At 33.7% G+C, this 13,916-nt stretch overlaps 2 protein-coding genes across 5 annotated transcripts; one reads left to right on the top strand and one right to left on the bottom strand.

Annotated features, from left to right (window-relative positions):
• Positions 1-882: 882 nt before the first annotated feature.
• LOC130668228 (probable histone-lysine N-methyltransferase CG1716) lies at positions 883-9,520 on the bottom strand. The gene is made up of 5 exons (XM_057470403.1): positions 9,376-9,520; positions 9,201-9,284; positions 3,657-9,061; positions 3,247-3,579; positions 883-2,003 (listed from the first exon to the last, which is right to left on the bottom strand). The coding sequence occupies exons 3-5, from the start codon at positions 9,033-9,035 to the stop codon at positions 1,848-1,850; spliced, it is 5,868 nt and encodes a 1,955-aa protein (XP_057326386.1). The 5' UTR covers positions 9,036-9,061; positions 9,201-9,284; positions 9,376-9,520; the 3' UTR covers positions 883-1,847.
• Positions 9,521-9,966: 446 nt separating this feature from the next.
• Positions 9,967-13,335, top strand: LOC130668233 (tudor and KH domain-containing protein homolog). Of its 4 annotated transcripts, none has more exons than XM_057470414.1 (3): positions 9,967-10,142; positions 12,350-12,539; positions 12,611-13,329. In XM_057470414.1, exons 2-3 carry the CDS (start codon positions 12,360-12,362, stop codon positions 13,169-13,171), a joined length of 741 nt encoding a protein of 246 aa, XP_057326397.1. In that variant the 5' UTR covers positions 9,967-10,142; positions 12,350-12,359; the 3' UTR covers positions 13,172-13,329. The 4 variants fall into 4 exon arrangements, 3 of the variants coding, with proteins under 3 accessions (XP_057326397.1, XP_057326395.1, XP_057326396.1); XR_008989975.1 differs by lacking the exon at positions 9,967-10,142 and adding an exon at positions 11,944-12,284 and having other exon boundaries at positions 12,600-13,335; XM_057470412.1 differs by lacking the exon at positions 9,967-10,142 and adding an exon at positions 11,944-12,206 and having other exon boundaries at positions 12,611-13,330.
• The last annotated feature ends 581 nt before the right edge of the window (positions 13,336-13,916 follow it).

Below are 13,916 nucleotides of genomic sequence, written 5' to 3'. Positions count from 1 at the left end.
AAAAAAATAAATAAATAAATTGATAGACGTTTATGGTAAAATAAAAGTCCATTGCTCCATAAATTTAAAAAATGTGTGAATTTGTTTAAGAAGTAAACAAAAGTAAAAGTAGTCGTTAGCTGACGTGTAGCAGTAGAGTAGTAAATAAATAAATTAAAATAATGATAATGTAGAAGATTTAAAAATGATAAATATGAACACAAGTAGTAATTAGTTTTGGTAGTTTACGCAGTGTAATCATAATTTATTATAGATTAGAACTTACAGTTGAATTAATTAATTTATTTAATTAATTGATTGATTGATATATTTATTGATTTGTGTTGATAATTATGTTACCTCTTGTGTAAATACATTACGATAATTATTATTATTGTGAGTAGTAAGTTAAGAGGAACGATGAAGGATAATTTTTAAATAAATAAATGAATAAAAATAAACGGCAATGGATTACGGATTGATATCGACAGTATACTAATTATTGAATTTTAATTACAAACTTTTATTCAATAGCCTAGAGGTTTAAATATTTAAACAATTTAAAATAAATACCCACTAAGGGTTTTGGAAACGTCCTTAACTGTAATTGACCGCGCTAATTATTTTTATTTCACAAGTGTCCAATTAACAAAATTTAAATTCGTCTTTTTTTTATGTACAAATATATAAAGTGAATTAATATCAATATTAATACTCTTGTGCAATATATAAATATATATATTTATGTGAATATAAAATGAAATTTTTATAATTCAAGTATTTAATTATAAAGTTTATGCAAGTACTGGAAATTATAAAACCCATTCAATATGAAATTTAAATTTAAATACTTACCGCATTCAGGTGACTTTTTTTTTATTTTATTTTTAATTCATTTAATTTACTTGGTACTTTTTTAAAAATACGCGGCAATTAATCCGTTTAGCAATGGCTGAACCAATTGCTCAAAAATGCTGTTGGTTTTAATAAAATAAAAAATATGAGAAAAAAAATATATATAAAAAAAAAAACAACAAAATTAATAATTAAATTTTTCATTTTCTTTGCCCGTGTCCTGTAGATTACATTTTTTTTTTACAATTAGACTATGAAATTAATAAATTACAAAACTTAATTAATGTGCAATAAATAATAATAATAATATATATAAAAATATTAGATAACAACAATAAAGAAATAAGAAAACTGCAACGATTCACTACATGCGGAAGGTCGCATTCTGCATATCGATTAGATAGCGAAAGAGGACGGATTAAATAATAATAATAATGAGAAGAGACTTTAAACAATGACAATTACTGTTGTGTAAATTTGGCTATATTAGACTGTATTTACAATATTTCCAAACAGCACAATAAATTTTGAGTCTTATATTATTTATTATTAACATCAATTATAATTTTTATTGTTTCGTTTTTTCTTCGTTACCTAAATAATTATTTTTTAAACCCACTTGTATTGAATAATATAAATATGTCCATTTTTTAAATTCCAGCAATAAATCGCTTAGTTATCAATTAGCAAGACAAATTAAAAAAATTGTTTAACAAAACGTAAAGGTAAACAATGCAAAGTTACAAGACACTGTACAAGGACTGATAAAAAAAATGAGCTTATAAATAATTACTTTAAGTATTAATTAATACAGATATTACCATCGCGTTAATAAAAATTTTTATCTAGCTTACGTAACTATTTTCTTAATATCACTATAGTATGATAATATATCTACATTAATTTAAATTATCAGATAAAAAAAACTATTTTATTTGTTTATTGATTCAGAATAATTATGAGTGCTCTGAATTTTATTAAATCAAATAGTTTTTATCTATATATTTATATATTTAATCCTCGTCTGATGATCTTTGATATACTGGTCCGAATTTACCCATGTACTTTCGTACAAAGTCTTTAGCTTTGTGTTTCACGTTTTCATTACACTGCAATTCGTCGACGCTCTTGCAGTGCTTTAGCTCTTTTGCGAGAACAAAGTGTGTGAGCTGGAAAAGAAAACAAAAAATCTATTGTTAAAAACGAGTTTTTTTACTGCGCACTTTTTGTGCAAAGAGATAGCAGTGAATAAACGAAGCAGTTTAAAAGAACAGTTTTATTTAAAGTAGTTTTTCCGGACAATCAAATTCAAAAGTATTTTGGGAGAAACTTTGTCTGTCTTTACGAAGAAATCGCGTTACTAATTTCGGAAGGACATTTTTATTCGCTCTTTAGGAGTCGAACTAGAGCCCAAATGGTGGATAATTTTTTTTTATTACAAATTGTTTTGGAAACGTTTTAAAGTTCAAAATAATTTTTGAAAACCAACAGGAGGCGGATGTCTATTACACAGATCCTGATGATACATATCAATCACCCAGATCCTGATTACACAGATTGACTTAATTAATTATCGACCGTAAATCGTAAATCAAAAAGAAAATTTTGAATTCAAGATTTTTTTAGACGGTAGTCCTGATTTTATGTACCTGAAGATCGGAACGTTTTTCACGCAACGAGAATGAAAATAATTCATAAAATTTGTCTATAGGCGAATTTAGAGGTAGTTGAGGATGACCTGTCATTTTCGGGTGAGGTGCGAAACCCATTTTCGAAATCTAGATCCAGTAGATTTTTTACTTTTCATTTCTTTTTCTTATTTTCGTTCCGCGAAAAAAGTTCTGATCTTCAGGTACACCTGATTTTCTATATATTTTTTTAGACGGTGAAAAGTCCTGACTTTCTATGCATTTTTTATATGGTACTGAAGTTAGCCGGCGTCTAATAATTTTTGAATTTTGTTAAAAACGATAAATTATAAAAAAAAATATTAAAAACTGTGTTTAATTATTTGGTATCACGAATTTTTACCCGCGGACATCTAATCCGCGACTTTATAATAATTTATTTACTCATTTAATTTTTTCAGTAAAATTGCAAGCGTGGGTGTGTTGACATACTATTGTAATTACAAACACACAAAACCTTTGAAAAAAGGGCAGGGCACATTACCGATTTACAAGGTCGCGGATTTAACGTCTGCGGATGAAATATTAGGGAACCGATTATCTGTATCATTCAGAATCTGTTTAATAGGAATCTAGATTGAAGTGTTCAATTTTAATCAAAATATACTAGTATTATTTTTAATTAATTAAATAATAATCAAAAATAATTTCATCAAAATCCTTTGAAAAATCGTTTCATGCAACGACTACCTCAAAAAAAGAAGGATTAAAATTTCTGACTCACCTTTCGCGCCAAATATTTAAAGTCTTCGGTGTTGGTAATTCGCCCATGCTTGCAGTCATGCTGTCTAAAAGGATTTAAAAACCTGACGATCACATTAGCCATATTTATTCTAAAAGTATCTTTTATTTTTCTCTCAGTTGTTAGTTCGTTGGACTCAGCAATTGCTTGGAGTTTGATAGCCGTATGTCGTGCATGATATTTAGCTTTATTGGCACGTCGATGTTTCTTTAATTTTTCCATCTGCTCTTTTAATTTTGCGCGCTCTTTATGTCTCCGCTGTTTTTCTTTTATTTCCTTGTACTTTCTGTGATCAACTTTTTCTTCTCTTCGAGGCTGCAGTTAAAAAAATAAAATAAATAAAAATAAAGACATCAATAAAAATAAATATTTAAAATAAAAATTTTACTCACACTTATTATTCTTTCCTGAACGAGTCCGTCTCTCCTCTTCTTGGGTTCTGAAGGAAAGGCGGCAGTACCACGAGGATTTTGTTTCGTCGGTATTTTCATTTGTTCTAAAACACCTCTCAGCAATTCAGTATCATCATGATCATCATCGTCATCTAGATCTTCAACTTCTTCTTCAGAGGAGCTGGACTCTTCACTGGACTCTTCACTGGATGAAGTGTCATGCGGAGCGTCGATGTGAACTGGCGGTGGTGGTAACCATTGAGCTATTCTCTCTTTTACGTGATAAAAATAACACCGGCCACGTGCATCCTTAGCACATTTCCATTTGGGCGGAAGATCGATAGGCGGCAATTCAATTATTTGCTGAACTGGAGGTTCCGGTGTCTCTTCAACAGTTTCCATAGGCGTTGGAGTGAATTGCGGCTCTACAGGTTTTTCAATAAAAACGTGAGGCGGTGGAATTGGTAGAGGCGGCGTGGATCCATTGTGGACTGGCATTAAATTACTAGGCAGTAAATGTACATCGGGAGGAAACGGTTGGGGCTGAGGTGGATGAGCTAGATTTGGTACAACATTATACGGAACAGGAGGTTGCGGCATACCATAGGGAGGAGGGGGCATGCCCGGAGGAATTTCATTGGGGAGATTCGGCTGCAGCGGATGAGGATTCTGGTTGGGAATTGGCATCACTCGATGATTATTCATAAACATATCAGGATGCTGGCTCTCCTGCAGAGGATACGACTGCCACTGCCCAAGAGTCGGGTTAAAAAACAACGGATACCCTGTCTGAGGGTCAACAGCTGCAGTGGTGTGTGGATCCATGCCAAGACCATGACATCTTGCTTCGTGTTCCTGCCACATCTCCTGCTGCTGTCTCCGCAATCTTTCTTCCTCTTCCTTGGCAACTTTCAACGCAAACAACTGCCTCCTCTCGTACTTCGACAACCGCGGCATCGAAGGACCTCCGTTCCCTCTGTCATCATTCGTCCTCTTGTTGTCTTTCCGATGATTATTATCATCAGGACTATCCCGACCACGTCTCCTGTCGTACCTGTCAGTTCTACGTCTGTCATAAGCAGATGACGACTCCTTGGCTTCCTTCTTTAAATCCTCTCTATAACCACTGTCAGCTTCACGCTCATGCTCTTTCATTTGTTCTATCCTCTCTTTCTTTGGTATCCGGAATACTTCCTTGAGACTCAGCCAATCATTCAGCAAATTAGCCGCAAACTCTTGAATACTTTTTACGTGATCAGGTCCAGCTGGACTCGCATCCCCACTAGTTACCTCACTTTCCTTCTCAGCTTTGTCAGTTTTCTTATTAACCTGACTCGCTGTTCCTTCATTAGCAGCCGGCTTGTCGTTAATATCACAGTTACCTTCAACTTCTTCAACAACTTTAACTTTTTCTTTCTCCTTCTCCTTCTCTTTGTCTTTATCTTTATCCTTATCTACTTCTTCTTCAGGAGATTCAGGTTTAGGTGACAAATACTGTTGGTCAGACCACTTTTGTACAACACTATAAACTTTGCTGTCCATCAGCATAGTCTTGTTAGGAATTGGCAGTGTACTGAGAGTCTTGAGCAGTTCAAGTCTAAACATTTGAGCCTCTTCAGTTTCCAAGTTAGCGACGTCCATCATGTAGCTCCACATGAGACGCAGACCATGATAATCAAGGAAGAGACGTCTGCAAGGCTGCTCTCCGCACTGTATGAGCTTCAGCAGCCTTGTCCGATGTTCGATTTCTCTGCTGCGTACCATCAATCGACTCAGCATCAAGGTATGCGCCCGGTTCTTCAGTCCACCCATGCACAGCTTGTCGATCTCCTCATCCAGATCTTCATCTTCCACATAAACCTTCTTGACTTCCCGTTTCTTCTTTACATCACGGTCACGTTCCCGTTCTCGTGTCTCCTTTTTTTCTATTTTCTCATTCTCTTCCTCCGGAGTTTCTCCGATCCAACCCCGACAATTTGTTGATTCGCAGAAACATTTCTGTGCTTCCTTTCCGTACCTCTGAAAGTGATAATCGAATGTAATTTCCTCACCGGCCGCAATAAAACGACGATTGAAAAAACCAATACGCAGTTCACCGTTTACTGTCCACTTCTGTGTCTCGGCGTTTGGGTCGCAACTGTGATTTATAAATCGGGAAATGTTACCTTTCATTGTCGCATCAATTATTTGGTCAGATTTAAGTGCCATAAAATAGTAATGCTTGTTTTTATCCTTAGAATATTCTTTAGCACGCTTGCGAAAATCTTTAGGATCAACAACTTCGCCGACGTACTCCATTATAAATTCACCAGCGTCCAAATCCGCGGTGGCACGTAAACCCAGACCTTTTTTATCAGTCCTAAATACTTCACACTTTGCGTAAGAACAACTTTGGAACCTTCTATTGGTACATCTATCACTTACAACACACCTGGAGCCACATTCTATCATCAATAAACGATTCAAACAGTCTTCCCCGCACCCCAATTCACCCCTTTCGACCTCTTCCTCTGTTAAAAAACAATCGCAGACCATGCGCTTGGTTTCTTTATTAGTATACCTCTCAGTGAGATATAAATTTTCCTTTAAATATTCAAACTGACTTAACCGGTCCTCTATTTCTTTGTCACGTTCTTCGGGAACGGCTGGTTGAATAATCGAAGGTACAGGTGATGAATTATTTGAATTTACTCTTGAATCTTTTATTGAATCAATGTCTCGTGATCCTGAGGAAAATAATGGAATACTTGTGGCAACATTTTCTGATACAGTTGCCAAAGAATTTGAAGATTCACTTGTAGTTGGAGCGGCAGTGAGTCCACCGAAAGCAAGACGTGATCCAACGTGACCCATCTCCAATTCGCTGGATCTCCGCCACCGCGATTTAACTTTCACGGGTTTAGTTGAGTCAGAATCGTAGCCGGTAATTAAACCAGAAGTAACAGAGGCATTAAATTCAGACAATGGAGTCTTAATACTATTCTCTTTATCAGACTGAGTCTCTGATTGGCTGTCCATAGTGTCCCTCAAAGCTTGAGCAGCCGGCGCATTGATTGCTTGAAGTTTTTCCCGGTCTTGCGGTGGTATTTTCAGCAAATCAGCGACGGGTTTGGTGACCAAACCACGGCCACGAGACCGCTTGTTCATCAGACCCTGAGACCTAATTCTGCTACTCCGACGAACAGTCGAACTATTGGATCCACTTTCAGATCCCGTGGTGTCGGTGCTTCCACTCCTGCTACGGAATCCCACCTTCTTGTCACCCTCGCTGGTGCTAATCGCCGCGGTTTTGTCTCCAAACTCCGGCAACTTTACGCCATTCAATGACACAGACGTGTCATTACTATTCTCGCTGCTACTAGACAATTTAACGTCATCAGAGTCTGTCTTCACATCCATTCCACTTTCCCGGGACAGTTCTTCAACACTCTGCGGTCGATCAATAGTCTTATTCTGTTTAAATCCATCCGTTGGAGTCGGAGTGCGATCTAAAGCCCGTATCTCCGTAACTTCAATCTCTTCCTTGAAAGCAGTACTCAATTTTTCTTCACCAACAACAACATCATCAGCTTTGACACTCACGTTACTGCTGTCATTAGCCGGTACCATTTCTTCAGTCGGTTGTGTTGGTGCAGATGGCAGTGATTCAGGTTTATTAATAACTAAAGAAGAATCATTATTAGAATTACTTACATCACCTGAAGACTTACTTACATCTATCATATCAACAGACGTGTCTTTAGGTACCTCATTTATCGTAATTGTCGCTAAACTTTTTTCTAATTCACTCGGTGATATCGAATGTTCTTTCCGCGGTCGTCCTCTCTTGCGTTTAAACGTCACGGGAATTGAATTCGACGAGTCTGATGTTCCATTCTCGGCGACGACCGGTGATGATGGTGACGATACACGCGAAGCATCGGCTATTGTTGCCTCAATTACACTACACTTTTCCGAAACTTCACTTGGTTTACTTAATTTAACTTTAGTATTATTAACAGAACTAGTCTTTTCATTATTAATATCAGATTTATCACTCAATTTAGTGTCATTATCATTAGCTACTACTTTATCATCTACATTAACATTATTTTCACTCAATTGTTTATCTTCTTTTGCTAACACTACATCATTTTTAATTGCTATTACGTCATCTTCTGGTTTTACTGGATCATCTTTAGCTGAAGCTACATCTTCAGTTAAAACTACATCACCAGTAGTTGAAATTTCATCATTTTTCGTTACAGTTTCATCATCTTTAGCTGGAACTTGATCATTATCATTTTTTACGGAGACTTGATCATCTTTAGGTGACAGTAAATCATCTTTTATTGAAACTTGATCATCTTTAATTGAAATTTTATCAATTTTATTTAAAACTTCATCATCTTTAGCTAAAATTTTTTCATTTTCAGCTAAAACTTTATCATCTTCACCTAAAACTTTATCATCTTCACCTAAAACTTTATCATCTTCAGCTAAAATTTTATCATCTTCAGCTAAAATTTGATCATTTTCAGCTAAAACTTTATCATCTTCAGCTAACATTTGATCATTGTCAGCTAAAACTTGATCATCTTCAGCTAAAACTTGATCATCTTCAACTAAAACTTGATCATTATCGTTGCTTAAACACGTAACATCATCAGCATACTCACTTGATTCATACCGATTGTCCTCAGATGTCATAACCATTGACTCCGTACCATCTTCATTTTGTATTACAGTGAACTCAACAACTTCCTTACCTTCGTAATTAGGCTCATTGACAAGTAGAACTTGTTCGAGTACCACACTAGCGTCAATACAATCCTCCATATAATTGTTCTCGTCTTCATACTGCCCATCCTCGACCTCCATCTCTTCGCAGATAATCGTCTCCTCAATAACTTCACCATCATTCCACAGCATGTGACTGGAATCATCAGCATCAGTCATAACATTTGAATTTTCTCCAATCACAACCACATCGTCATCATCATCATCTTCATTGTCATCAACTTTTTTACTGTTCAAACCATGACCGTCAAACTCCGCGACGATGGTCACTTCATCCTGATCTTTACTCGCAATACTCTGCGCACTATCCTGCGTTGAATTGACACTCGCAGCCTCATTATTTATTTTATTTCTATTCAATGGTTTCCTACCGCGTTTTTTTTTAACTTTTATCGGCAGCAACGTGGCACTGTCATCATTATTACCAGAACTCAACTGATTGTCATCATGAGCAGCTGCTGTTGGCTGCGAAACATCTCCATTTATTTTTTTATCATCAGCAGACAATCTCCTGGCACTTTGTCGCGTTGACTTTCTCACAGGAACTGGATTCGCTGGCTTCTGGGTTGTTCCAGTATCACTTTTTTTACGTCTAGCCATTTTATATAAATCCACACTCTAATTACCTGCAATTACCACCCACTCAATAATAATATCGATCAATTATGACAGTTTTCAACTGTCAAATAAACATTTGGATGATTTATTTAAACTTTTTTTTTGTTTTTTCTCTAATTAACTAGGGTTCAAGTGGTGATATATTACCTTGGAATTATTATGACTGATTTCCCATGACTGTTAATGTTTTATCATGATTACCCAAGAGCTGTTTCCACGACAACCCGATACCTAAGCACAATATACGATGACTCAATCACTTAAATATTTATTTTTAAAAATAATAATTCAAAAAAAATAATTAAATTTTTTAATTACTTACATTTAATCTAGGAAAGTAAAACTTGACGCTTTCCATCAGCACTACGATTTTATTAATTTATGCAAATATCTATATATGTCTTTATATATATGTATATATATGTAAGTATTATTACTGCTTAATTTTATTTAGTTAAAATAAAAAAACGAGTGATGATTATAAGAGCTCGGTCACGGCAGGCAAGTTTTTCCACATTAAAATATATGTATATATATATATATATATGATGTAGATAAATAAAAGCGTTGTACCTTGATGATGAATGCGGGATATATTTACTGGGGTGGTGAATATATAAAAAAAATCACATCGATAATGTTGATATTTTTAAACGTCTTGTCAACGAACTTTATACTCAATAATATTAAAACTCCGGTTTATTTTATTTAATAAATTAATTGATTAATTAATTTTTAAAAATAATTAAGTTGGTTTTGTGTGTGTGTAAAAATTATAAAAGCAACAGAGATGAAATGTCTAAAGACCACCGTCAAGATCAAGACAGATGCTGAGATAGTTGAGCATCGAATCTGAGACGCGAGATTTGCGCACGTAAATTTTACCGGTGGGTTTTTAATATTTTTTCGGGTTGTCGCCGTTGATTGTAATGGCGGCGATAAGAGCGATGACGATGACACACGGACTTTTTAATTATTAGCCATCTGTTGTTACTAAAGACAGTTTTTTTAGGGCGGAATCTACTGGTGAGGACATCTGATGATGGAGATACAAAGGAAATAATTTTTTTTTAACTGAGCAACTTGGTGGTAATTCAAATATTTAAATTATATTTTTTGAAATAAATAATTTTTTTAATTAATATGTCAATAGTTTTAGAGTTGATGGAAAAATTTTATTTGAGGCGGGTCAGGAGTTTTTTTATTTTCACCGACAGAGAAGTAAATGGAAATTTTTATTGGTGCGCTCATACAATGATAATTTATTTAAATCTATATATTTTTTTAACTTCCCGCTAAAAAAACTGGAAATTTTCAAAAATTCGAGAAGTTCCCAAGTAGCACAGAGACAACTTTAAGATGTCTTTTAAAAGGACAAGACAAATTTTTTTTTGTCCCAAAGTCATCTTTTTTGGTATAAATACGACATGCAAATGTTTGTTCCGAAAACAGAGAAGAATTGTGTTGTTTTTCCTGTCTCATTTCAATTAAAAAACCATTTAGATGACTTATTTTATCACTATTTTACCACTATTTGTAATTTACTTTTTGTCGTCACTCGTGTTAAGTCTTTTAAGTAGACATTTTTTCGGTGACATAAATTTCTGATCGTTTTGTCAGCATATTGCTGCCTTTTCGATAAGTCAAAATTCGCTGATTTTCGAGTTTCGGCGAACATGGAGCAAATTGAGGGGCCTCGTCACCGTATATTATGTATCCACGCGATAGTACGCACCCTAAAACACATTAGAAACTAAAAAACTGCGTCGAATGCCGCCTCAAACGTCAAAGTCAGTTTATTAGTTCAAAAGATATCGGCGATGAAATATTAAAACGATAACAATTGTCCTCATTTTCCCAGGATAATTCACTATATGAATTATTAAATGTACCTCAAATTAAACCGATCTATTATTATTTTTTTTTTTTTTCTTCAGCGAAATGTATATACTGTCGGTCTAGCCGTTTTTTGAGCTCGAAGAGATATATATATATGGAGGAGGAGAAAGTCACCGGTGCTAAGCAGCAGCGGATGTAGTTCAGTGCTCGCCGCTAGATCGCACCCAACCTTTTGTGCTGTTCCTGGTTAGATATATATTTCAGAGTTGTTATATTCTATACTGGAGAACGAATCTGGCCCTGGCATTCCTCTGTCATTTGACAGTGACAAGTGCCTGTTTCGATGGTCATATAGTAAATCCAATACTACATTATGACGATATCTAATATTTGTGTTTAAGTATTTTGTTTCATTACTGTGATGACATTAATAAATTTTTAATTAATAATGATTTGTTAATAAGCGAATCCCTCATGAAATTTCCTGAAAATTCAAATTTCAAAGTTTACTTAATGCATAATCTTGTGGCTCAATGCTTGACCCAAATAGGTTTTGGTCTATTATTCGTGGCAAGTATTGATGTGCATTTCAATATCTTGCTCACGTACCGGAAGGCATACTCAGGCATAAATGACACGGATGTAATTTGGATTTGCATTCTTAAAACTTCACCAATAATAATCTTTTCAAGCTCTCTGAAATTGAAAAATAATATTCATCACTTTTTTAGATAACGCAAACTTTGAAGAAATTTCTGAATACAAAAATAAAACAGCGGAAAACTTTTAGGCTGTGTTAAATTAGAGAAAAATTAGAGTTTTATTATGGTTTCACTTTAATTGCACTAACGGTAATGACTTCTTATTAAAAATTCATCAACGGATTTACCGATTGCTTTTATTATCAAACCAATCTAGATATAGGTCGGTTTAAGTTTATTTAAAAATTTAAACATCTGGCCCACAGGGTCAACCGATGTTCAGATTTTTTTCAAAAATAATAATTTCCTAATTCAGATAAGTTAACTGGGTAGTATATAGATCTGTGAAAATGTACCCTGTCAAAAAAATCCATTTATTGGTGGGCTGAGCTTTGGAGGATAATTTTCTGCAGCACGAATTATTACTCTATGTCTGGTTTTTAAATAATGAATCCATGTATCTGAAGCTGATTTATTATATTACATATTTTTATCTTCTCGCGCCATACCAGCCGACTTTTGGCGCTAATTTTCTTAGTTCTCAAAATAACTTTAAAAATTGCAGCGGTTTGTATTTACAAACAATTTGCTACAGCCGTTAGTCTCGTAAAATGTAATCAATTACAAATAATTAGTTATAAAAAATATAAAAAATTACTGGAATAAAAAAAAATAAATTATTTACTTAAAAGTATGAATATAAATTATTATCAAAATTTAAAGTAAATTTAAATTAATTTAATTTGTATTTTTTAGGTTATCGAGTATGTTGTTTTTTCCGTGTTGTTTCTCGCATTTGGGCGGCTATATCAACCCCTTTGAAAAAAAAATTGATCATTACACTGCAGAATCTCAAATTATAAAGAGCTGGTCATCAAGACCTGTAATTATTGGTCTGTCGTTAACAGGTGTTTTGGTTGGATTATATTATTATTTGTGTAAAAAAGTATGTGCATAAAATACTCATGATGTCATGATCAACATAATTATATTTATGATAATCTAGTTTTTTTTCAGGATGATGATTCTGAAGATCTAGTACGACAAAACATAACTGTTGAAGTACGAGTACCCAGAGCGAAAGTACCAGCATTAATAGGTTTAGATGGAACAATAATTAAAGACATCGAGCAGAAAAGTTCAACAAGAATAAGATTTTCCGAAGATAATGTTGATAATCCAGAGAGAATCTGCTCCATAACGGGAACATCCGAGTGTGTAGAACTTGCAGAAACTCTGATTGTTAATACCATCGCAAATAAGCCGCTCATTGTAACTTACGAAATGTTTATATCTCAGAAAATAAATTCGATTCTTCTGGCAGAGCGGGAAGAAGTCATGAACACGATACGGTCGATATCTAACGCCAAGTTGAGTATAGTATATTTCCATAATGGAGATAAGTATGTTGATATTGTGGGAACTCCTGAGCAAATCGAGTGCGCTGTTTATCATATTGAGGAGCTTGTCAAAGAATCCAAAGACACGCAAGAAAAACTTGAAGTTAGTCATACCTCACGATCTCTACAAGGCAGAGTTTCTCCTAGACTTGCAACCTGCAGCCACCCAGGCTGCTGAAATAAACTTCTTACTTCTTAAACATCTATTTAGATACAAGTCATTAATAAATAATCGAAAAAAAAAAAAAAATAATTATATGAAAAAGAAATATATAAATAAAAATATTTATTATAAAATATGTCTATAAAAAAAACCTTAAAAAAATCCCTGTATTAAAATATAGCTATAGATAAAATACAGTATTTTTAATACTTAGAAAAAATAAAATGTCATATTAAATTTCTGTATTTAAAAAATTTTACTAGTGTGAATGTAGCAGATATCAGACAAATTTAAAATTATTAATAAACATAGTAAATAATTAAAAAAATAATAATTATAAAAAATTCACTTATTAATTTTTAAATTTTATAAATGCGCATTTTTTGAAATTTTATTTTATTAATTATTTACTCTATTTACTTATAATTTTACATTTGTCTGATGTTTGCTACTTTCACACTCATAAAATTTTGAAAAAAAATTATAAAAATTAACAAAATTAAGAAAAAAATCAGATCATAAGAAACGGGATAAAAATTAATTTCCTAGAATAATATGCGATATATGTGAAAATAAATAAACGGATTACTATAGACATCATCAGATTTCAAATCGGCATCAATTTTTCCCATAACTTCGGGTGGTGGGCTGAGCTTTGTAGGATAATTTTCTGCAGCACGAGGTATTATTCTGTGTCTGGTTTTAAAATAATAAATCCATGTATTTGAAGCTGATTTATTACATATTTTTATCTTCTCGC

The sequence above is a fragment of the Microplitis mediator genome, chromosome 5 (assembly GCF_029852145.1).
Source record: "Microplitis mediator isolate UGA2020A chromosome 5, iyMicMedi2.1, whole genome shotgun sequence".
In the NCBI taxonomy this organism is placed as follows: Eukaryota; Metazoa; Arthropoda; class Insecta; order Hymenoptera; family Braconidae; genus Microplitis; species Microplitis mediator.
The sequence above is the reverse complement of the archived record's forward strand: the minus strand, read 5'-3'. Positions and strand labels throughout refer to the sequence as shown.

Excerpts from the sequence above, each read along its gene's own strand:
- LOC130668233 (XM_057470412.1), top strand. Across the intron at positions 12,540-12,610 it reads ATTATTATTTGTGTAAAAAA|GATGATGATTCTGAAGATCT; the intron begins GTATGTGCATAA and ends GTTTTTTTTCAG.
- LOC130668228 (XM_057470403.1), bottom strand. The coding sequence starts at position 9,035 with ATGGCTAGACGTAAAAAAAGTGATACTGGAACAACCCAGAAGCCAGCG. Across the intron at positions 3,580-3,656 it reads TTCAGGAAAGAATAATAAGT|CCTCGAAGAGAAGAAAAAGT; the intron begins GTGAGTAAAATT and ends TTTTAACTGCAG. Across the intron at positions 2,004-3,246 it reads TTAAATATTTGGCGCGAAAG|CTCACACACTTTGTTCTCGC; the intron begins GTGAGTCAGAAA and ends TTTCTTTTCCAG.